The sequence below is a fragment of the Oncorhynchus tshawytscha genome, linkage group LG09, assembly GCF_018296145.1.
Source record: "Oncorhynchus tshawytscha isolate Ot180627B linkage group LG09, Otsh_v2.0, whole genome shotgun sequence".
Taxonomy (NCBI): domain Eukaryota; kingdom Metazoa; phylum Chordata; class Actinopteri; order Salmoniformes; family Salmonidae; genus Oncorhynchus; species Oncorhynchus tshawytscha.
In genome coordinates, this window is record NC_056437.1 from 30,438,806 (window position 1) to 30,464,485 (window position 25,680).

Sequence of the window (25,680 nt, forward strand, 5' to 3'; positions counted from 1 at the left end):
AACTTTCATTGTTACTCTGGCCTTGGTGGAAGCCACATCACCTTTGAGTTTTGCGTTTTTAATAAAATAACATTTATTGTGTGCATCTTAAAGATATAGTTAACCCAAATTACAAAATGACACATTAGTTTGTTTACCCTGTAAGCAGTCTATGGACAAGGTATGACAGCAATCCATGCTTTGGTTTAATTTCTTTGTCAATGTTTTCGAATGCTAACATTTTAGCTTTTGTGGCACAAATCCCATTCAGGTCATGGCACCGATATTAGCTGTTTGTGCATCATGTTCAAATGCAGTAATTTCATGGTGGTACCGTGGTACTGCAGGTGGGCCTGCAATTGTTTGAAAGATTTTGTATTTTTCTTTCAAAAATAGTAAGTTGGGAGTATTAACGGCATTTTAAGCAATTTCACATGACTATTTATAATGTAAATAGTTTATAATAATAACAAGAATAATTGGCATATCTGTTACATTCACTGAGACAATTGACTCTAAATTTGTCCGGCAAGATATTTTATGTGAAACATATCTGCGACTCTGCAATGGTGGTCCTCAAGAGCTTTTCACAGTGATTTGTTGGTCCCCGGAATGGAAAAGGTTGAGAACTGCTGTACAGAGATGGATCAACATCATCTATTGCAGCTGCAGTGATATCAAGATACCTGGATTACACAGTTATATTTCAATTTCAGATTCATAGAGGAATTTGTTTATGATGTATGACCCTGGGAATGGGTAGAACACATTCCTCTATTTTCACCTTCTTTCTCTTCTATCTAATCCCTTATTTCTTTCCCTCCCCCCTCAGCCTGAACTGCACACTCACACTCCCACACTGTTAATTATGGATTAAAAGCTAAAGCGGGTTGAGAAGTCAAAGCTTGCCTGTCCTGCTCAGCCCCTCCCTGCCCTTCACCTGTTTTCTCTTACCAACTATCAGTCTATATAGTGTATCTGTTATCAGAATGGGTGAATCTCACCCTTCTTCTCACATTCCTCTCAGTCCCTTGCTCCTAGGTTTGGGGCAGGTCCCAGTCCAAAACAGGGGCAGCAACTACTAGGACTAAATTACATGAAGCCTGTGAATTTGCTTGGATTTGTACAAAACAGATTCTAACAAGAGGATTGTAAAAACAAGAGGAACAATTTTAAACTGCTCTGATTTCCCCATCCCCCTTTCTTGGAATACTTTTTATTTTATATTTTCATGCGAAGATACTGTACCTGCTCTTGCTGAATTTCAATCTCCTCGTCATCTGGATCCCTGCCATTCAAAGACAGAGAGCATCGATATGGCACTGTTATAGACAAACTATTCCAGGTCAGCAACACTTCCAATCTATATGATTTTGTTTTATAATGTTTTAGTATTTACTGTTTTTATTTCAATACATTCTAACCTAACTTGCATGCTCTTGTGCTGTCTTATAATGTCATTTATAATGTATACATATATCATTGTAAATCTATATATACAATTATAATGTGTTTTTCTTTCATTCAAGGCTCATCTGTAAAAGAGACCATGGTCTCAGTATGACTCCCTGATAAAATAAAGGTTCAATAAATACTAATTCATTATTCAGTCAGTGGTTAAAATACTTAAAAATTACTGAGCTTTTCAGGTAAAATTTTGTGAAATTGTTGTGCCCACCTGCATAGGTGTGTGATCAGTAGGTGCTAATGTTTTCACTCCACAGAGATGGATCAACATCATCTATTGCAGCTGCAGTGATATCAAGATACCTGGATTACACAGTTATATTTCAATTTCAGATTCATAGAGGAATTTGTTTATGATGGATTCAATAATCCTAGTCACAGCACATTTTTGTTGTATGATCAGTAAAGATTTTATCACCAAGAGACTTGGTGCTGGGATTTTCATTCTATATTTATCCAGTATTCCTTTCTTATAATGTGTTTCGTATCTCAAATCCTCACAGCTAATGTAATTCACTTGAATGTACTGGATGTCCAGTCATAATCTGATTTAAATTACAACTAACATTGGATATGTTTCTGACATCAATTCTGTAAATGGGACCATGAGCCCTGCATCACTTTACAGCTCATGTCATCACTACAGCTACTCTCACCAAAATGCCTGATGTTAAAGCTGCCTGGAAAAGTCATGGAGATTCAAAAGTGGTAACTGAAACAGAAAATGCAGAAACCTGTGTCAAAATGGCACAAAGGAAACTTTTGTTGAAACGCAAACTCAAACATGAAAGAAATACATTTATAATGGAGATTTATTGGTTTAGTGGTTTAGATGGCTTATACTTGTACTCGGGCTATAGCAATATTTTATGGTAACGCATCAGAGCAAGGGGATAGCCTACTGTAGGCCTCAGTACTTAGCCTATTAGCAGGTTCTTAGCCATTGCCATTATTAACTTTTGATGATAGCCATGTAGCTTAGCTACGGCTTGTACACTGTGTGCTAGCTGTATGTGCTAGCTGCAATGCACAATAAACAATAACTTTATTGTTGTACACTCAGCCAATTCAGCAACGTTTGACTAGAGATACTAGAGATATTTTGACACTGCTCAGACTTGCTCAGACTTTACTGAGAACCGGTCATGTTTTGTCATGTCAGCAGGGCAGAGTAAAAGATTCACTGAGGACACAGCTGCGGGAAGTAGGGTTGCTGACGGTGATGCATCACCCCGTGAAAAAAATCATAATAAAAAAAATGTGAAAATAAAAATAGTTTTTCACAAAAGTTTTTCACACTGGTCCTTTAATAATCCTGTATTAGCGGACTGATATAGCCATCTACACCAGTGTCTACAGTGGGGAGAACAAGTATTTGATACACTGCCGATTTTGCAGGTTTTCCTACTTACAAAGCATGTAGAGGTCTGTAATTTTTATCATAGGTACACTTCAAATGTGAGAGACTGAATGTAAAACAAAAAATCCAGAAAATCACATTGTATGATTTTTCAGTAATTCATTTGCATTTTATTGCATGACATAAGTATTTGATCACCTACCAACCAGTAAGAATTCCGGCTCTCACAGACCTGTTAGTTTTTCTTTAAGAAGCCCTCTTGTTCTCCACTCATTACCTGTATTAACTGCACCTGCTTGAACTTGTTACCTGTATAAAAGACACCTGTCCACACACTCAATCAAACAGACTCCAACCTCTCCACAATGGCCAAGACCAGACAGCTGTGTAAGGACATCAGGGATAAAATTGTAGACCTGCACAAGGCTGGGATGGGCTACAGGACAATAGGCAAGCAGCTTGGTGAGAAGGCAACAACTGTTGGCACAATTATTAGAAAATGTGAGGGTTCAAGATGACGGTCAATCACCCTCGGTCTGGGGCTCCATGCAAGATCTCACCTCGTGGGGCATCAATGATCATGAGGAAGGTGAGGGATCAGCCCAGACCTACACAGCAGGACCTGGTCAATGTCCTGAAGTCTCAAAGAAAACCATTAGTAACACACTACGCCGTCATAGATTAAAATCCTGCAGCGCACGCAAGGTCCCCCTGCTCAAGCCAGTGCATGTCCAGGCCCGTCTGAAGTTTGCCAATGACCATCTGGATGATCCAGAGGAGGAATGGGAGAAGGTCATGTGGTCTGATGAGACAAAAATAGAGCTTTTTGGTCTAAACTCCACTCGCCGTGTTTGGAGGAAGAAGAAGGATGAGAACAACCCCAGGAACACCATCCTAACCGTGAAGCACGGAGGCGGAAACATCATTCTTTGGGGATGCTTTTCTGCAAAGGGGACAGGACGACTGCACCGTATTGAGGGGAGGATGGATGGGGCCATGTATCACGAGATCTTGGCCAACAACCTCCTTCCCTCAGTAAGAGCATTGAAGATGGGTCGTGGCTGGGTATTCCAGCATGGCAACGACCCAAAACACACAGCTAGGGCAACTAAGGAGTGGCTCCGTAAGAAGCATCTCAAGGTCCTGGAGTGGCCTAGCCAGTCTCCAGACCTGAACCCAATAGAAAGTCTTTGGAGGGAGCTGAAAGTCCGTATTGCCCAGCGACAGCCCCGAAACCTGAAGGATCTGGAGAAGGTCTGTATGGAGGAGTGGGCCAAAATCCCTGCTGCAGTGTGTGCAAACCTTGTCAAGAACTACAGGAAACGTGTGATCTCTGTAATTGCAAACAAAGGTTTCTGTACCAAATATTAAGTTCTGCTTCTCTGATGTATCAAATACTTATGTCATGCAATAAAATGCAAATGAATTACTGAAAAATCATACAATGTGATTTTCTGAATTTTGTTTTACATTCAGTCTCTCACATTTGAAGTGTACCTATGATAAAAAATTACAGAGCTCTACATGCTTTGTAAGTAGGAAAACCTGCAAAATCGGCAGTGTATCAAATACTTGTTCTCCTCACTGTATATGAAAATGGCACATTTAGTACAAGAAAATATATAAAGTAAAACAAATTCTACCTGATGACATCTTCAAAAGTTAAAACGTTTTAAAAACAGTGATTTTGAAAGACTATGCGGTGATGTGGGGAGCAAAAAAGTACCCTACCGTTTGCTAGAAACTTGTTGCATTTAAATAAAAAATGTAATCCAACCCTTTGATGCCACATAGAAGCCTTTTTTAGGACCTGTCTTCCTATCTTTTTAACAACAGATAATAGAAACATACTTTTCATATGTACACTGGTTTGGTGCTGGAAATATGGAATATGAGCTTGAAAAGTGGTGGAATTTCCCTTTAAAGAAAGAGGAACAGTAGGCCTTCATTTTTTCTGTTTAACAAATACACTACATGAAAGTAAAACTGATAGTGAACGAGAGTAAAAAGCTTTGGAAAGCCTTAAATGAAATTTTGGGCTAAAAGGCTAACTCCGCTCCATCATTCATTGAATCAGACGGCACACTTCATTGAATCACAAAACACACTGATAACTACTTTAATCATTTTTTCATTGGCAAGATTAGCAAATTTAGGCATGACATACCAGCAACAAACGCCAACACTACACATCCAAGTATAACTGATCAAATTATGAAAGACAAGCATTGTAATTTTGAATTCCGTGAAGTGAATGTGGAAAAGGTGCAAAAAATGTTGTTGTCTATCATCAATGACAAGCCACCGGGGTATGACAATAATAGGATAATAGTGGAAGATATTGCCACTCCTATTTGCCATATCTTCAATCTAAGCCTACTAGAAAGTGTGTGCCCTCAGGGCTGGAGAGAAGCAAAAGTAATTCCGCTACCCAGGAATATTAAAGACCCCTTTTGAATTTTAATTTTATACATTTGAACTTTATTTAACTAGGGAAGTCAGTTAAGAACAAATTCTTATTTACAATGATGGCCTACCCCAGCCAAACCCTAACCCGGACAACGCTGGGCCAATTGTGCGCTACCCTATGGGACTCCCAATCACGGCCGATTGTGATACAACGCAGGATCGAACAAGGGTCTATAGTGACACCTCTAGCACTGAGATGCGCCACTCGGGAGCTCAAAGAGCTGACCAATCAGCCTCTTACTAACCCTTAGTAAACTTTGGGAAAAAATTGTACTTGACCAGATACAATGCTATTTTACAATAAACAAATTGACAACAGACATTCAGTATGCTAAAAGGGAAGGACATTCAACAAGCACAGCACTTACCCAAATGACGGATGATTGGCTGAGAGAAATTTATGATAAAAAGTTTGTGGGAGCTGTTTTGTTAGACTTCAATGCGGCTTTTGACATTATCGATCATAGTCTGCTGCTGGAAAAACATATATATTATGACATTATATCCCCTGCTATATTGTGGATAAATATTTACCTTTTTAACAGAGCACAGAGGGTGTTTTCTAATGGAAGCTTCTCCAGCATAATGAAGGTAGAATCAGAAGTTCCCCAGGGCAGCTGTCTAGGCAGCTTACTGTAATGTTCGGAAAATATTTGGTAAAAGAGGATGATAGCGGTAAAAGTGGTAAAAGAGGATGATAGCAGTGCCAGTTATGTTATGTGTGATGATTGTGAGGTGCCATACATATTCGACAGTCACAAGACGGAACTTCAAATAACCTTATGGCATATCAAGGAAACTGTAGCCTACAGTTTAGATTGGTTAAATGGAAACTAACCAGAAATCTGAATCGACATTGACATGAAGGGCCAGTTTAAACAAGAAAACAACAACTGGTTTGATAAAATGAACATGAAGGGCCTACATATATCATATATCTACATATTTCACAGTGAATGCTTTTGTTTATACGTTTTGTGCAAATTAATTGAGGGGGGCATTTAGGACGTCATCTACTGCGGATCGCTAAAATATCCTATTGATTATGATCGCACTTCCTCAATTCAAATATAATGGCGACACTATACCAATGATGGTTTGGTATGTTTTAGAAACTTCAGAACCAAGCTAGAGTTGTCAGTGTAGCCTGTTATCGACTGGATTTGTTGAAATATCTTCACACCTAGAAAAAAACTTTCAGGATTCCTTCATAACTGTCCAATGGTCAAAAAAAAAAAGAACGAATGAATTACAGGGGGCAGTTTGGAAAAAAACGCATGCCGCCTGACTCGTCCTCTAGAATAACATATATTCTGCCGTAATAAATACATAACCAATGTTCTCTACTTTTGTCCTATATTTATATTGTATTTTTATTTTTTATCCCAGGCCCTCTTCCCCGCAGGAGGCCTTTTGCCTTTTGGTAGGCCGTCATTGTAAATAAGAATTTGTTCTTAACTGACTTGACTGGTTAAATAAAGGTTAAATAAAATAAAAAACAAATAGTAATACTACTCCCGTGAAAATAATAGGGCTATAGCCTAAATAATAACTCCTGCAGAATTAAGCAACACTTGCAGTAAAATTATAGACCAAATGTTGGCAAAATTTGGATTTGGGAACAGGAGTGGAGAAATGTGATTGATTTCTTTCTGCATCTTGAGAGAATGCCATGCTCAGTTAGATACAATCTGTAGAGGTGCTGTCTTCATCATAAAACACAATAAAATCTGATAGCATTTCAACCACATAAAATATGCATCGAAATTGAACTGAAATCTAATCAGAAACACTTTGGGCCATTTTCACAGCTTTGTATTTCCTTACAACCGGTCAAGCTGATGTCATTTGGACATCTTGCACAGAAAATCTTTTCGTGTTTGCTCCCCAAAAGGTGATAGAAAACTTTACAGATGTCAACAAGATTGAAGCATTAATTCTACCGATCTATTACATTCTGTTGAGCAAGGGTTTAGTTAGTCTTCTAGGCTAGGGCAACATATAATGACAAAAGAGAAGCTACATGTATCTGATTATAGACCCTGGGAATGGGTAGAACACATTCCTCTATTTTCACCTTCTTTCTCTTCTATCTAATCCCTTATTTCTTTCCCTCCCCCCTCAGTCTGAACTGCACACTCACACTCCCACACTGTTAATTATGGATTAAAAGCTAAAGCGGGTTGAGAAGTCAAAGCTTGCCTGTCCTGCTCAGCCCCTCCCTGCCCTTCACCTGTTTTCTCTTACCAACTATCAGTCTATATAGTGTATCTGTTATCAGAATGGGTGAATCTCACCCTTCTTCTCACATTCCTCTCAGTCCCTTGCTCCTAGGTTTGGGGCAGGTCCCAGTCCAAAACAGGGGCAGCAACTACTAGGACTAAATTACACGAAGCCTGTGGGTTCAAGTTTACTAACAAATAGCCTACCAAAATGTAGAAATTATATACAGAAACATATCTAAACCTGACAAAAAAAAAATTGTTCTTCAGTTTTTGACTGTAGACGATAGCACATTTTCTATGCTTGCGGGTTAGGGTTGGGTGCGGGCCTCAGATATTCACTTTATCACATAGAGTCAGGTGGTTGCAGATGGGTTATTAGCAATTGGCGACTTGTGCGGATGAACAAACAGTTGACCACCTACTATACAATGCTATACACGTAAGCTACTACAGCGACTGAAATGACTGCAACACAAAGAGCTGCAGTTAGTTTCAGAATGGGTGGCAAGGAATACATATTTCAAAAACTAAAAGCTTTGTATTTGGAAGAAATCATTCACTAATCCCTAAACCCAAACTAAATCTTATAATGAATAATGTGGAAATTGAGCAAGTTGAGGTGACGAAACTGCCTGCAGTAACCCTGGACTGTAAACTGTCATGGTCAAAATATGTTGATACAACAGTAGCTAAGATCCAGGAGAAGTCTGTCCATAATAAAGCACTGCTCTGCCTTCTTAACAACACTATCAACAAGGCAGGCCTTAAAGGCCCTAGTTTTGTCACACCTGGACTACTGTTCAGTTGTGTGGTCAGGTGCCACACATAGGGACTTAGGAAAATTACAGTTGGCTCAGAACAGGGCAGCACAGCTGGCCCTTAAATGTACATGGAGAGCTAACATTTGTATCAAGACTGCACAAATTTGCCTAATTGGTTAATTAATACATTTTCAAGTTCATAACTGTGCACTCTCCTCAAACAATAGCATGGTGTTCTTTCACTGTAATAGCTTCTGTAAATTGGACAGTGCAGTTAGATTAACAAGAATTTAAGCTTTCTGCCAATATCAGATATGTCTATGTCCTGGGAAATGTTCCTGTTACTTACAACGTCATGCTAATCACCTTAGCCTACATTAGCTGAACCGTCCCATGGGGGACCCACCGATCATGTGAAGGTTAGGAAAATTACAGATTGCTCACAACAGGGCAGCACAGCTGGCCCTTAAATGTGCAAGGAGAGCTAACATTAATAATATGCATGTCAATCTCTCATAGCTCAAAGTGGAGGAGAGATTGACTTCATCACTACTTGTTTTTGTAAGATGAGTTGACAAGCTGAATGCACTGAGCTGTTTAAACTACTAGCTCACAGCTTGGACACCCATGCATACACCACAAGACATGCCACCAGAGGTCTCTTCACAATCCCCCAAAATACACCTTATGGAACAGTGGGGAGTGTGAAGAGACATATACAGGTACAGACACATTCATACACACACTAGCACACGCACTCTACACACACTTACATTGTAATATTGTTGTACGGTGGTATTATATATTTTGTATTGTAGATTGTATGTAGTGGTGTAATAATGTTATATTATGCACGGTTTTATATTTTGTTTTATGTGTGATGTAAGTGCCTTAATGTGTTTGGACCTTGGCAGCAGCTAATGGGGATCCCTAATAAATACAAATACTACATACACAACACAATTTTAGCAAATAGTACTTTTAATTTGAAATGAGCACATTTAATTTGAAAACATTTAGTTTGAATGAGCACTTTTCAGGGTTCTAACATGTATCATTTTTCCTGTTTTTGTCCACATTCTTATTGTGCCCACATTTTCAGACAGGTGTAGGCGATTAAAAAACTTATTGTGATCTGACTGTGATCAGATCAACCTGACCACCTCCGGAGGTACTGTATGCAGGCACGCAATTCTGTCTGGATAACTTAAAAGTCTACATGGATCTGGACAGTGACACCAATTAAATCATCATAATCCCGCCTTCTAAAATTATTGACAAGTGGCATCATTGAATTATGACATCAATATGTGTTTTAAAATAAATGTTAAAAAATATTGATAAAGAATAGCTGTCAAATAATTTGCATACAGGGAGGGACCAGGAAATCTGGTCACAATGCGGACACAGCGGACGGATATGATTTTAATACCATGTGTAGACATATTTCTGAAAATGTGGGCACAATCAGAATGTGGACAAGATCAAGACAAAGGATGCATGTCAGCACAAGTTATAAATGACGCTTCTGTTAGAAAGTGAGAGGGAAAGGGTCAAGATGGTGACAATTCTCTCTCAAATCCAGTTAACTCCATCAGGGTTAAGGGTAAATTCCATTTAAATTCAGGAAATATTTCATTAAAATAAAATAAAATAAAATTGTATTGGTCACATACACATATTTAGCAGATGTTATTGAGGGTGTAGCGAAATGCTTGTAACATTTTGCTACACCCACAATTGAGAAAGGAAACTGAAATTCCAATTTTCCTCTAAGGAATTTCAGTTTACTTCCTGAATGGTCTGGATTTAAGTGGAATTGACCCTAAATCTAAACTCCACAGTTCTATAGACAGGACATGATCTCATAAAAAGTAAGTGATTATCAGATCAAAGTTTATTGATGGTCTTCCTAATCCAGTTATTTCTGAAGTTATTACAGAGTGAGATAGAGGCCACCAGGGATGGAGAGGCTGACCAAGAGGTCACAGGAGGTGAGTGACTTCAGAGAAACAGAAAGCGATAGGGACATGGAAGACAGATTACGAGCCACGTTATTTGGCACCGCTCACACCATGGCTAATGGCCCCCACCTGTGTCAGCAGGTGTTCTGATTGCCACTTGCATGCCATGGAAGCTGCCTGGGCACAGAGCTGAGCATTGATTCAGCCATGGTTTCAGGGCACCCTGGTCTGAAGAGACAGATGGACTGAGCTCCTCCAACATCACATTACATTCTTATAATGGGGATAGTCTTTGTCAGTCTTGTTTACCAGTGATTTCTCTTACATCATTACTTTATATGTTCATACAGTATTTATGTTGTCCAAAAGTAGTTTAGGGCTCTATTCAATCAGATCCGCTTTAGCTGACATCCGCATAATGGTTGTTTTTGCAGTGTCAGAGCTGGAACTGCGTTGGATTATATAGCCTACCTAAAGCGGACATTGCCATTGGCTGCACTGAGTCGCATTAACAGAAATCCCACACAGCCTTGTTTGCAAGTTCGAACAACGGAATGTGAGATGTAGAAATCCTAATAGAAATCCCCATTGAGCATAATTATTTATATTTTGCCTACACTTTCTCGTTCTGCAATTCTAACAGTGAGTGGGGCGGGTGTGGCTTCGTGACAATGAGAGCGAGAGCAACTGCTCACCGATTTCGGTTCCAACCCAGTTCCACCTCTAACACTGCCAAAACATCTGCTATGTAGGTGTCTGCTATCGCCAGTTAACGCTTGATCTGATTGAATCTAGACCTCTATATGTTATGTAATGTTATGTTATATGTTATATTAAACTATATTAATGATAATACAATTATTATGGAAACAGTGCCTTTCTGAGCTTCTGATGGCATTGTAGCTCACTGACAAAAATCAGAGCTTTGTCCTAGAAAATTGAGACAGAAGATAAAACATGCTTCAATATGTCTCATTTTGTTTTCTCTCACTCATATGTTCCATGGAAGCAGTGATGGCTGGGAATCCAGAGGTGACCTTCACAGCTCTGGGCTAATGCCCTACAGAGTGCTAGGGGGCTGAATCCCTTTCATACACACACACACTCTTCTGTCACTTCCAACCCTCCATTCCTCATCTGTGGTGTCTGACTCTAGATCGAAGCCCTGTGGGACAATGGCATCTCACAGAAACTCTAGTTTCCTCCTCAACCTCTCCCACCACCCACGATGGACACAAGATCCCTTAATGAGGGAGAGAAGGAGACAAAGAAGGACAGAGGATACAAAAACAATGAACAGTCTGACCCCCGCATCGTCATCTGCGGTACTACGCTCCAGAAGCTCGTGGGGAAACTGGCTGATGTTACCCTTGCTGATGGCCACCTATCTACCCTGTGAGGCCTGGGGCGCCACTTTCACTGTGGCCATAATTGGTCCCTGGACATGTGACCCTATGTACTCCAAAGCCCTTCCTGACCTGGCTGCCCGCCTGGCCACCGCCCGCCTCAACATGGACCCCTACACTAAGAAAGGCTACTGGTACGACTATACTCTCGTCAACGAGGACTGTAAAACATCCAATGCCCTGGCCCGCTTCTCCTCTCTGGAAGGCTATGGCTCGGCTTTCCTCGGCCCTACTAATCCAGGCTACTGCTCATCGGCTGCTCTGTTTGCGAAAAACTGGAATAAGCCCTTTCTGTCCTGGGGTTGCCTGAAACCAAACATGGAGGATGGACAGTATCCCACCTTTCACAGGCCCCTGCCTCTGTCTTCCCGGGTTCTGTTTTCTGTGCTGCGGTACTTCCGCTGGGCCCATGTGGTCATCGTGACGTCAGAGGATGACCTGTGGGAGGCTACAGGACACGAGCTGGCGGCCTCTCTTATGGCCCTGGGCCTGCCGGTTATCAATGTGGTCACCATGGAGCCGGACAAGGATGGACCCACAAAGGCCTTGAAAAGGATTCGGGATTTAGACCGTGTCAGAGGTGTGTATGCGCATTTGTATTTGGTTGTTCATGTGTGTGTTTGTTTATGTGTGTGTGTGCATGCATGCGTGTGTGTGTGTGTGAATGTGTGACTTACTGTCATGTATTCCATTACAACACACTGCCATACTGCAATGACTAATAATGGTCTATTCGATTCCCTTCTTCTGTCCTCTACTTCCAACTTTACTACCTTCTTACTTTCCTCATCCTCCATTCTCCCTTCTCTGTCTCTGCAGTGGTCATCATGTGCATGCACTCAGCGTTGATCGGTGGTGAGGCCCAGTATCAGCTCCTAACCTCTGCCTCAAACATGCGTATGATAGACCGTGGCTATGTTTTCATCCCCTATGACACCCTCACATATTCGCTGCCCAAGGGCACAAACCTTCATGCTCTGACCAATGACAGCTTGTTGAGAAAAGCCTACGATGGAGTTCTCACCATCACCATGGATTCTGGTGAGAACACTTTCTATGAAAGCTTCAAAGATGCTCAGGAGAAATTTGAGATTCGCACCAGCACTCCACCAGATCAGGTGAGACATCCCAGAGCACAGCTCCTGAGGCATTCATCTAGTCATCATTCATCATTAGCCACACATGCCATGGACATGCAGTACTGTAGCAAGCACATTTGGTTGCACAACAGTCCTACTGAGTTGTAGTTCTTCAGAAACAGGTACCCTTAAGGTATTTGTACCTCTTAAACCTTACAACCAATGTTGTTGGAATGTTTCAGTACTGATGATAATGACTAGTGGTTTGTCAGTGTCTTGGCAATGGTACATTTCTCTATTCCTGTACTCCCTGCTTACCATCATCAAAACTCCTACTACCAGTCTAAAGAGTCTACAGGCAGTCTTCAATAACAGCTGGTCAGATCAATGATTGATACATTGTCACCACTCTTCTCCCCTGACCTAGGTGTCTCCATTCTTCGGCACCATCTACAACATGATATATTACATGGCCTATGCAGTAGAGAAGAGTCGCATGGTGGCTGGGCGCTGGGTGGATGGGGAGACCATGCTCCAGAGCGATGGAGGGGTCGACTTTGAGGGCTTCAACCAGCACATCTCATCCGATGAAGATGGGTTGGGGATGCTGGCTCGCTACGTGGTCCTGGACTCTGACGGGGGAGACAAACTCTACATGACACACACTCTGGAAGCCCCCCATACCCTTGGCAAATTTGGGGCGGTCAAGTACAATGGGCGCTCCATCCACTTTGCTGGCAGTAGCCCCAGCACAGACTCCCGTTGTTGGTTCAGTCCATACATCACCTGCAGTTGGGGTAGGTGGTCTAGCATTGGGGTCAGTGATGTACCAGTAGCCTATGGTAAAATTAGGTTTGTGTTCCCTCAAACTCTTTCTCTTTATCACTCCCTCTATCCCCCTCTCTGCCTTAAGGAATGGACGCAGGTACTCTCTTCTTTCTGTTCATCCTGTTCTGTGCGTTGGTTGGAGGTGGAGCTGCCTTTTATATGAAGTAAGTTAAGCTCAAACACAGTGAGGAGTGTGTAAATCAGCTGCCTGTTTTGTCTTCTGTGTTGAACACATGCTTTTGTTTGTAATGAGGTTACTGATGTTTTGTGGTCTTGCCCTTTGTGTCTGTCCAGGAGAGGTGGACAGATTGGAACTATCTTTGGAGGATCAGGGGGAGGAGGAAGGCCCTTAAAAGTAGTCTTGAATCTGGATGACCTCATTTTCATCAATACCCAGACCAGCCAAAAGGTCAGTGTGAGGCCTATGATACGATAAAGGCCCATTTGTGTGTGTGTGAGTTTGTGTCTATTTAAAGTCCCTTATCTTTGATGGACTGTCTATTCTGAAGCTCTTGTAATCTCTCTGTAAGTAGAAGCTGAATGAGGACAGTATGATGAACAGTCAGCTGGACGTGAAGACGCCTCGCCACTCAGTGTCGGGACGAAGCTACTTTGGCTCCACCCCTGACAGTTCCAATGTCGCTGTCTTTGAGGTGGGTCACATGTCAATGTGGGGAATCTACTGTAAAACTACTGTAGAACAGAGACAGCAATCCAATATTCAAATGTTTGATGCCCTGCACTTAAGAAATAGTACTAATATGTAACTGGACCAAGTTCATATGTGATGATGCACTCACCCAATGTTGATACTCTTGTCTTCTTGACAAACAGTAATGAACAAAACTATCTCTGTTTAGTGTCCTTGTCCCTAATATTTTGTGTTTTCCAGATAAAAAATTGGCTAAACCTGTATATTCCACTAGGGTGACTGGGTTTGGTTGAAGAAATGTCCCAATGGAAACACTGTGTCAAGTGTCAGTGATGGCACTCAAAGTATTTTCACCAAGGTGAGTGACTGTCTGAGTGAGCCAGTCAAAACAGCAAGACATTGAATCTGTCTGCCACTGCACTGTTCCTCTGTCATAACCTACCTCTCTCTCTGTCCTCTCCCTCTCTCAGCTCAGGGACATGCGGAATGAGAATCTCAACCTGTTCCTTGGCCTGTTCCTCGACTCTGGGATCTTTGGTGTTGTGACAGAGCACTGTACCAGGGGCAGCTTGGAGGACCTTCTCAACAACGAGGACATGCGCCTCGACTGGATGTTCAAGTCCTCCCTGTTGATGGATCTGATCAGGGTAAGGAGGGAAACAAATCTCACGTTCATAGATATGTCTGACTATGTCTCGCCTCGTTGTTTAGACTCTGTCTCAATCGTTCCTTTCCCTCCCAGGGAATGAAGTACCTGCACAACCGTGATGTCATCCATGGGCGCCTGAAGTCCCGAAATTGTGTGGTGGACGGACGCTTCGTGCTGAAGGTGACTGAGTACGGCTTCAACGAGATCATAACGACCCAGGGTGTCGACTTTGACGAGGGCAGGCCTGAGGGTAAGCCACAAGGACACATACACTACACTCAACATATCAGAGCCAGCAAATCCTCCTCCTTATCATTTACCAAGTCATTACACTAACAAAATACACGTGTGTCCGTTTCCCCCCCTGGTCAGGTTATGTGATCACGAAAAACTCATGGCCTTAGTAATGTTCACTCTTATCACCATGAACCTTTTATAGGGTGGCAGGTAGCCTAGTGGTTATAGAGTTGGACTTGTAACCAAAAGGTTGCAAGATTGAATCCCCAAGCTGACAACGTAAAAGAATATATACAAAATAACTGCTCCTGAACAAGGCAGTTAACCCACTGTTCCCAGGACGTCATTGAAAATAAGAACATGTTCTTAACTGACTTGCCTAGTTAAATAAAGGAAAAATAAATAAAAAATCCAAATGTTTGAAGGAAGGTGAAACAAACCAACCCCCTCTTGTCCCCTCCCTCCCTGGTCCACCTTGCAGATCAGCTGTGGACGGCTCCAGAGCTACTGAGGGACTCCAGTTTGATGAAGAGAGGATCGTTCCCAGGGGACGTTTACAGTTTCGCCATCATCATGCAGGAGGTCATCGCCCGCTGTGCTCCCTTCTGCATGCTGGACATGCCTCCCAAGGGTGAGAACTCATATCAAACATTACCACCATAACCTCATGTCAGATGTAAAACAAATACAGAAGGATGACCACCATGCCAATATGAACAGTACAATTGTTTGAGATCATAGGAATTTGATCAAAGGTTTGAAAACACTCAAAACAATGCATCAGAAGTTGTGTGTGTGTGTGTGTGTGTGTGTGTGTGTGTGTGTGTGTGTGTGTGTGTGTGTGTGTGTGTGTGTGTGTTGTGTGTGTGTGTGTGTGTGTGTGTGTGTGTGTGTGTGTGTGTGTGTGTGTTTGACAGAGATCATCAGTAAGTTGAAATCCCCCCCACCACTGTGTCGGCCTACTGTGTCAGTGGATGAGGCTCCACTAGAGGTGATTCAGGTCATGAAACAGGCCTGGAGCGAGGAGCCAGACAAGAGACCCACCTTCGAGGAGATCTTCAAACAGGTCCTTTACTGTACACAAACATACACAAAGCTACACATATACAGTCAGGTACAAAATTATTGGCACCATTGATAAAGAGCAAAACTACTGCATAAAATAAATAATACAAATACTGAACTATATTGTATGCTAAAAAAAATGGGAACATTTTATTATTTTGTACTAATACAATTACTCAGAGAAAGATTTTGTTTAACAAGTAACATATTTTTTTCTCAAAAAGATAGGGGTCAAAATGATTGGCACCCCTGTTTTCAATACCTTTCAATACCTCACCGTGCGAGTATAACAGCACTGAGCTTTTATCCCCAAAATAATATGAGATTGGGAGGGAGTATGGACCATTCAGAATCTTTACAGATCCGCTTAGTCTCCGCTTATGGGCGGCCCTCTAAATTCAACCACAGATTTTCAGTGGGGTTCAAGTCCAGAGACAGATGACCATTGCAAAATGTAGATTTTTGTGGTCAACTAACCATTTCTTTGTGTATTTTGATGTTTGGTTTTGGTTATTGTCTTGCTGGAAGGTCCACTTGCAGCCAAGTTTCAGCCTCCTGGCAGAGGCAACCAGGTTTTTGGCTAAAATGCCCTGGTACAGGGTCAAGTTCATGACGCCATTGACCCCAGGACCAGTGAAAGCAAAATAGCCCCATAACATCAAAGATAAAGCACCATATTTTACATTAGATGTGGGGTTCTTTTCTGCTTATGCATCCTTATTTTGACGCCAAACCCACCCCTGTTGTGCGTGGCCAAATAGCTCTATTTTCATGTCATCCAACAAATGCAAACCTCTGGAGTTTGCTAAACGGCATTGGAACCGGTGCAATAAGAGCTCTTTGGCCACACACACCAGTAGTGGATTTGACATTGAAATAAGGATGCATAAGCAGAAAAGAATCCCATACCTACTGTAAAATATGGTGGTGGATCTTCGCAAGGTGAGGTATTGATAGGTTTTGAAAACAGGGGTGCCAATAATATTTTTTTGCGAAAAATATTATTACTTGTTCAACAAACATTTTTGATTATGTAATGTAGCTCAGTATTTGTATTATTTATTTTATACAGGAACTCAAAACAACATGCTTTTTGTGACCAACTTTTTATTTAGGTTTGTCATAAAAAAATATTGAGGGGGTGCGGGAGTTACAGGTACAAAAAAAACATCAAAGAAATGCATATAAAGATAACCCAAACCCATCCCCCCTCAGTCCCCATCCACCTGCCCGCATCCTCCCTCCCCATCCGGAAACTGTGCCTCCTAACAAGAACTCAAAATGACATGCTTTTGTGAACCATATTACAGTAATATGTAACACACTTCACCCCCCCTCACTGCATGCTGTATGTTTTCCCTTCCATCCCTTAGTTCAAGAGTATAACCAAGGGAAAGAAGACCAACATCATAGACTCCATGCTGCGTATGTTGGAGCAGTACTCCACTAACCTTGAGGACCTGATCAGGGAGAGGACAGAGGAGCTGGAGGTGGAGAGGAAGAAGACTGATAACCTGCTGGCCCAGATGTTGCCCAGGTCAGTGTCCCTCCTCTCCTGACACTTCAAATTAAAAGCTGCACATGTTAATTTGCAACATCACATTTTTTTTCTTTTTTTTTTACTGTATTGAGAATATATTGTTTTCATCCATTGGTTGCTTGTCATTTATTCTCTACCTACACTCCTAACCTCCATCCTATCCACATCTGCATCCCTCCATCCACTCCTTTGTATTGTCTAACCCAATAGGTCTGTGTGCCTGGCCCTGAAGACGGGCAAGCCTGTGAGACCAGAGCACTTCTCTGAGGTCACTCTGTACTTCAGTGACATTGTGGGCTTCACCACCATCTCTGCACTCAGCGAGCCCATTGAGGTGGTAGACTTACTCAATGATCTCTACACACTCTTTGATGCCATCATCGGGCAGCATGATGTCTACAAGGTGAGTATTTCATGTCCTGCTGCAAGAGAGTTGTGTCCAATATTAGTGATGCCATGGAAGCTTGTTCTAGTTTCAATACAAATCCTGGAAGTAAATGGGTGCATTTCTTAGTGTGTACGAGTTTGTGTCACTGACTCCTTTCTACGTGATTCAAAAAATAATAATCACAATTGGGACATTAAAGATATTTCATTTATTTTATTTAACCTTTATTTTATCAGGGAGTCATACTGAGACCAAGGTGTCTTTTACAGATGAGCCCTGAATTACATCAATTATAGAAAATACACTCATCAAAAGATGAGTACAAAATGCAACCAGAAAGAAAAACACGGTCATAATAAACTAACACATTCATCAGTAATAAGGTCCTCAATCAGCTTTCTGAATTGCCCTAGAGGCACCAAAACATCACATTTAAGAACATTTTGAAGATTGTTTCACAAATAAGATGCAAGATTACTAAAAGCTGATTTCATAGTTTTTCATTAGAGACCAAAGGACCTTTTGTAAAAAGGCTTTAGAAATTAAAACATAAGAATGTATCAACCTATGTGACAACAGAGGGACAACCAACTTTCTGGTAGAGAATGCAGTGATGAGTACTAATAATAAATAATTAAGTGCAGTGGATTATGATAAACTGCATCTAATGGGTTTAATGAAGTGCAGTGGACTATGATAAACTGCATCTAATGGGTTTAATGAAGTGCAGTGGACTATGATAAACTGCATCTAATGGGTTTAATGAAGCACAGTGCACTATGATAAACTGCATCTAATGGGTTTAATGAAGTGCAGTGGACTATGATAAACTGCATCTAATGGGTTTAATGAAGCACAGTGCACTATGATAAACTGCATCTAATGGGTTTAATGAAGCGCAGTGGACTATGATAAACTGCATCTAATGGGTTTAATGAAGCGCAGTGGACTATGATAAACTGCATCTAATGGGTTTAATGAAGTGCAGTGGACTATGATAAACTGCATCTAATGGGTTTAATGAAGTGCAGTGGACTATGATAAACTGCATCTAATGGGTTTAATGAAGCGCAGTGGACTATGACAAACTGCATCTAATGGGTTTAATGAAGCGCAGTGGACTATGATAAACTGCATCTAATGGGTTTAATGAAGTGCAGTGGACTATGATAAACTGCATCTAATGGGTTTAATGAAGTGCAGTGGACTATGATAAACTGCATCTAATGGGTTTAATGAAGTGCAGTGGACTATGATAAACTGCATCTAATGGGTTTAATGAAGTGCAGTGGACTATGATAAACTGCATCTAATGGGTTTAATGAAGCGCAGTGGACTATGATAAACTGCATCTAATGGGTTTAATGAAGTGCAGTGGACTATGATAAACTGCATCTAATGGGTTTAATGAAGTGCAGTGGACTATGATAAACTGCATCTAATGGGTTTAATGAAGCGGCAGCTGCGTTCATATAGATGATGTCGCTATAGTCTAGGACAGATAGGAACGTCAAACTGAATAATCTGCTTTATACTATTTAGCGAGAGTCAGGACCTATTTCGACTATTATTATTATGATACTATTATATTGATATATAATATTGATTGATTGTGTGTACTTCAGGTGGAGACCATCGGAGATGCGTACATGGTAGCCTCTGGAGTTCCAAACCGGAACGGTAGACGCCACGCAGCTGAGATGTCCAACATGTCCCTGGACATTCTCCACTGTATTGGAACCTTCAAGATGAGGCACATGCCTGACGTCAAGGTCAAGATTCGTATCGGCCTGCACTCTGGTGGGTGACCCATCTCAAATTATTTGTCATATTGATATCCTCTTAATCAGTGTTCATAATGTAGACAGATTGACTGTCCTTTTCTTTAAAGCCACAATTCTTCATTTGTTTTTCATCCAAACGGTAACCCCACTACTTAGTTTGCTAAAAAGCTGGGTGATAATATAATAATAATAATACATGCCATTTCATGCTTACATGAGGCTGAAGAAATGTTACTCTCAAATCCATAGATGGAGCTATGGATAAAATGACTGGCAATCCATGAGGTCAACTGCTATAGATTGCAGTTCATGCCTGAGCAACAAAGTCAACAGATGAATTGTAAAATTCAATACATAAGCAATCTACACTTTTGCTACATTATATTGAAAATGACTTGAGAATGAGTACATTCATTCAATCCTTGTACTGGAATTCTCTGGAACATGGCATTAACGTCAGAGTATTGGTCAAAAGTGTATTTTTACCTGATCCCCGTCTAGAACATATTCCTGGAACTGTGAAATGTCATCCACTTAGCCCTGTCATCCTATTAGTCTTCGCTGCCTAATGCTTTCTCTTTACTCTACCCTACCAATTAATATGGAATGTTTTACACATTTCTAGTAACACAGAGGTGGCTACTTTTAGGTATGAAAAAGGACAACTCAGAAATAACACAATGGCATAAAATACAAATATTCTGACGTCTCTTCTAAAGATTGAAAGGATATTCTGCAATCAAACTGATCAAATGAAGTTCATTTGCTATTTCTTTGCTCCAGAGACTTTTGTGAGACATATTGTAGGCTCTTTGAATAAGTCATGAATCACAAGTTATAAATCAGGAATTATGTTGCTTCTGATCTTCATTATTTTATTTAACCTTTATTTAACTAGGCAAGTCAGTTAAGAACAACTTCTTATTTACAATGACGGCCTATCAAAAGGCAAAAGGCCTCCTGCGGGGATGGGGGCTGGGAGAAAAATAGAAAAATAGGACAAAACACACCACGACAAAAGAGACACCACAACACTATATAAAGAGAGACATAAAACAACAACATAGCATGGCAGCAACAGAACATGACACCAACATGTCAGCATGTGTATCATCTGCGTTTGTGTCTGTGTCTATCAGGCCCTGTGGTGGCAGGTGTGGTGGGTCTGACGATGCCTCGGTACTGTCTGTTCGGAGACACTGTCAACACAGCCTCTCGAATGGAGTCCACAGGGTTGTGTGAGTACCTCACATTCGTTCTTTGGCCAGTCACCAGTGAAATCACGCTGTGTGAGGCCACTAAGGATAGGGACAGGTGTATGGCAGTTTGTGTGCCTGCAACACTAAAGAGGTTTATTATAAGCAGTCCTGACTAATCCTTTAAGACTATCAGTGGAATTAGTGGGCAAATTCAGGGTTTAAAGGCCCAGTGCCATTAACAACATGATTTTTCTGTGTTTTATATATACTTACTCACCATGAGACCTTCATCTTTCTTGGCAATTTCTCACATGGAATAGCCTTCATTTCTCAGAACAAGTATAGACTGACGAATTTCGGAAGAAAGTTCTTTGTTTCTGGCCAATTTGAGCCTGTAATCGAACCCACAAATGATGATGCTCCGGATGCTCAACTAGTCTAAGAAGGCCAGTTTTATTGCTTCTTTAATCAGAACAACAGTTTTGTGCATAATTGTATAACATAATTGCAAAATGGTTTTCTAATGATCAATTAGCTATTTAAAATGGTAAACTTGGATTAGCTAACACAACGTGCCATTGGAACACAGGAGTGATGGTTGCTGATAATGGGCCTCTGTACGCCTATGTAGATATTCCTTTAAAAATCTGCCGTTTCCAGGTACAATAGTCATTTACAAAATTAACAATGTCTACACTGTATTTCTGATGCATTTGATGTTATTTTAATGGAAGAAAAATGTGCTTTTCTTTCAAAAAGAAGGACATTTCTAAGTGACCCCAAACTTTTGAACGGTAGTGTATATCTAGGGTATTTCTAGAGGTAAGGGGCAACCAGTATTGTAGCTATAGTAAGTCATTACAATTGTAGGTGGCAAAAGAGAACAGTACATCTCACATCTACTCCCACCAAGTGGCCATAGATATGAATTGCTGCACAAAGAGTGTGTGTATGGACTAGGTCAAAAATGTTCATGTGAATATATGGGCTCAAACACAATAGATTACCTTGTGTTGCTCTACACTAAATCAGTATATGGTCATCCATATAAATGAATAAAAGTCTAAATATATGTAGGATATGTGAGTGCTGTATGAGTTCATAATGTTGATACTCTTTAGACAAATAACTAATGGTAATTGTTTACATTGAATTTGTTCTGTGTTTGAGTATTTGAAGTCTAATTCTGCCTTTGTGGTTGCTATTGTTGTTTACTATCCCAGCTTACAGAATCCATGTCAACCAGAGCACAGTCGATATCCTGCATGAACTAAAAATGGGCTACAAAGTAGACACCAGGGGCATGACAGAGCTGAAGGTAAATAAACACAGACACACACACACACACACACACACACACACACACACACACACACACACACACACACACACACACACACACACACACAAACACAACACACACACACACACACACACACACACACAAACACACACACACACACACACACACACACACACACACACACACACACACAGAGACAGAGAGAGAGAGAGACAAGACAGAAAGACCCAAATTAATCTAACTCACTACTTATTCTGTTATTCCCTATTTCTATTTCAGGGGAAGGGAGCTGAAAACACTTACTGGTTGGCTGGGAGAGCTGGGTTTGACAAGGTTCTGCCCATACCGCCTGACCTTACTCCAGGGTAAGATTTAACATGCCTTCCTGCTCTATTTACATTGTGCTTTATGTTTGCCCTAACTATACTGTCATTGACTCTCAGTCCTGCTGGGTCCTTCTGCCAGCCCCCTTGTCAGTAATACTTATGCAACCCTGTTTGTGTCAAAACAGTTGATTTTCATCTAGCTAAGTCACTGTGGATATAGAGGATAAGATGTCAGAAAATAATTTAGAAAAAACTGATAATGTGCTGACCCATTTGTCAGATTGCGTGGTTGGAACTAACAGTTTTCTAAATCATAATTTCTCATTCTATTTCTATGTGCTGCTGACATGACCATTGTGTCGTGCTTCAGTTCACACGCTGACCCAAATGTACAATTCCTCATCTACCACCTGTTTAATCCATGTTTAATTAATCCGTGTCTCCCACTGCACTACATAATGTGTGATGAACGCTCTGCCTGGTAGGCAGCAAACATTGCTGTAGTGTTTCAACACATTACCCTGGTGGTTGCCTCATTTAGCCCTGTCCACATTTTATAACTGTGTTAAGAGTTCAAACTGAGACACAGTTGTCACCAGCGGTTGCTGAAAACAGTTGTCGTTGTGGACAGGGCTTTTGTTGTTTCATATGCTGGGATATTCTGAGTGCTCAGTGTGCACTACCAATCGAATAAGCCTTCTTTCTTTGACTTTCCTCAGGGCAAGTAACCATGGCATCAGTTTGGAGGAGATTCCTCCAGATAGAAAACAAAAATTCCTTGACCGGCAGGCGAGGAATAAGTAGCCTGTAAGGTACGCCTGGTTTTCCTATCAAATTCTAGATTTACAATTACTTTATTTCCCCAAATGGTTTGTAATGTGAGTGATGTCAATTCAGGTACATACAAATCCATTGTTCTGCATTTACGATATCCTTTTAATTGATAATATATAAGATTATTTTCCACAGATAGTGTGGCCCAGTCCTACCTGTTGGAGTGAAAGACCAGAGAGGTGAATAGAGCAGGTTGGTAGAGAGGAGAGGATGGGTTAGGGGTGCGTCTGACAGACAGTCTGTCGCATCCCCCCATGTGTCCTGTCAGGAGTGCTGATCCACATTGCACAAATAAGCCAAAGTTGGAGAGACACTGTCTGTCTTCAACACATTACATTTGTTGCACAGAGCAAAGATATGTTTAAACAAGAGTTTATTAAATGTACTGTAGAGCATATGTGGAAAACAGGAGGGATAAATAAAGGGATATTACAATCATGCACCAAAATACCAAATACACTACAAAAGTATGTGGACACCCATTCAAATTAGTGGATTTGGCTATTTCAGACACACCCGTTGCTGACAGGTGTATAAAATTGCGCACACAGCCATGAAATCTCTATAGAAAAACATTGGCAGTGGAATGGCCCATACTGAAGAGCTCAGTGACTTTCAACGTGGCACCATCATAGGGTGCCACTTTTCCATCAAGTCAGTTCTTGATTTTCTGCCCTGCTAAAACTGCCCCGGTCAACTGTAAGTGCTGTTATTGAGAACTGGAAATGTCTAGGAGCAACAACAGTTTAGCCACGAAGTGGTAGACAACACAAGCTCACAGAACGGGACTGCCGAGTGCTGAAGTGCTTAGAGTGTAAAAATGGTCTGTCCTCGGTTGCAACACTCACTACAGAGTTCCAAACTGCCTCTAGAAGCAACGTAAGCACAATAACTGTTCATCAGGAGGTTCATGAAATTGGTTTCCATGGCCTAGCAGCCGCACACAAGCCTAAGATCACCATGCGCAAAACCAAGCAGCGGCTGGAGTGGTGTAAAGCTCGCAACCATTGACCTCTGGAGCAGTGGAAAAGTGTTTTCTGGAGTGAGGAATCATGCTTCAACATCTGGCAGTCCGACGGACTAATCTGGGTTTGGCGGATGCCAGGAGAACGCTACCTGCCCGAATTCATAGTGCCAACTGTAATGTTTGGTGGAGGAAGAATAATGGTCTGGGGCTGTTTTTCATGGTTTGGGCTAGGCCCCTTAGTTCCAGTGAAGGGAAATCTTATTGCTACACCATACAATGACATTGTAGATGATTATGTGCTTTTAACTTTGTGGCAACAGTTTGGGGAAGGCCCTTTCCTGTTTCATCATGACAATGCCCCTGTGCACAAAGTGAAGTTCAGTGAGATCGATGTTGAAGAACTTGACTGAGCTGCACAGAGCCCTGACGTCAACCTCATTGAACACCTTTGGGATGAATTGGAACATCAACTGCGAGCCGGTCCTAATCACCAAACATCAGTGCCCGACCTCACTAATGCTCTTGTGGCTGAATGGAAACAAGTTCCCGCAGCAATGTTTCAAGATTTAGTGGGAAGCCTTCCCAGAAGAGCGGAGGCTGTTATAGCAGCGAAGGGGGGACCAACTCCATATTAATGCCCATGATTTTGGAATGAGATGTTCGACGAGCAGGTGTCCACATACTTTTAGCCATGTAGTGTATATTGATGTACTGTAGGAGTCTCTGTAGAATGAAAACATCACAGGACAAACATGGGAAGAGACGGACTTCTTGAAAAAAACGTTAAATGTCCATTATATCGTGTACAATATACTGTATTTATCTCTACTTTGCTTTGTAGAAATATTGGAAAGATTTCATTTTAAACACCCCAACGGTGAATGAAAAGTATTCATACTCAACTATATGACATGTGTATATTAAAATGTAGCATGCTCTGTAATGTATCTAACCTGTTATATTTAAGTTTGGTAACGTCGTCTCTCACAATAATACAGTACATCGATCTTAGAAGTTTTTTTTTTTTTTACAGATATAAGGTAGACTATTAAAGAATTTGGTCCAAGGCGTTCTCTGTTTTTTATTTTCTTATTGTCCTGCTTCAGTAATTAACGCCTTCTATTTGTTTGAATGATAATTTAGAAAATTCAACCCATTAGAAAATATTAATTCATATTTTTTTCACAAATTTGCCAGT

The 25,680-nt window shown here is 41.1% G+C and overlaps 1 protein-coding gene across 2 annotated transcripts; it reads left to right on the forward strand.

Moving 5' to 3' along the window:
- The first annotated feature begins 963 nt into the window (after positions 1 to 963).
- LOC112257778 (retinal guanylyl cyclase 2) lies at positions 964 to 24,064 on the forward strand. 2 transcript variants are annotated; one of them, XM_042326790.1, is made up of 21 exons: positions 964 to 1,324; positions 10,195 to 10,255; positions 11,238 to 12,211; positions 12,451 to 12,749; positions 13,138 to 13,507; positions 13,624 to 13,702; positions 13,833 to 13,947; positions 14,072 to 14,191; positions 14,465 to 14,548; positions 14,661 to 14,837; positions 14,933 to 15,089; positions 15,558 to 15,707; positions 15,994 to 16,142; positions 17,515 to 17,678; positions 17,892 to 18,084; positions 19,695 to 19,869; positions 20,993 to 21,091; positions 22,276 to 22,370; positions 22,635 to 22,720; positions 23,401 to 23,493; positions 23,651 to 24,064. In XM_042326790.1, the coding sequence occupies exons 3-20, from the start codon at positions 11,401 to 11,403 to the stop codon at positions 23,483 to 23,485; spliced, it is 3,408 nt and encodes a 1,135-aa protein (XP_042182724.1). In that variant the 5' UTR covers positions 964 to 1,324; positions 10,195 to 10,255; positions 11,238 to 11,400; the 3' UTR covers positions 23,486 to 23,493; positions 23,651 to 24,064. The 2 variants fall into 2 exon arrangements, with proteins under 2 accessions (XP_042182724.1, XP_042182723.1); XM_042326789.1 differs by lacking the exon at positions 10,195 to 10,255.
- The last annotated feature ends 1,616 nt before the right edge of the window (positions 24,065 to 25,680 follow it).

Coding starts and splice junctions, on each gene's coding strand:
- LOC112257778 (XM_042326790.1), top strand. CDS start 11,401: ATGGCATCTCACAGAAACTCTAGTTTCCTCCTCAACCTCTCCCACCAC. Junction 16,143..17,514: donor TCGAGGAGATCTTCAAACAG/GTCCTTTACTGT, acceptor TCCATCCCTTAG/TTCAAGAGTATAACCAAGGG. Junction 19,870..20,992: donor TCGTATCGGCCTGCACTCTG/GTGGGTGACCCA, acceptor TGTGTCTATCAG/GCCCTGTGGTGGCAGGTGTG.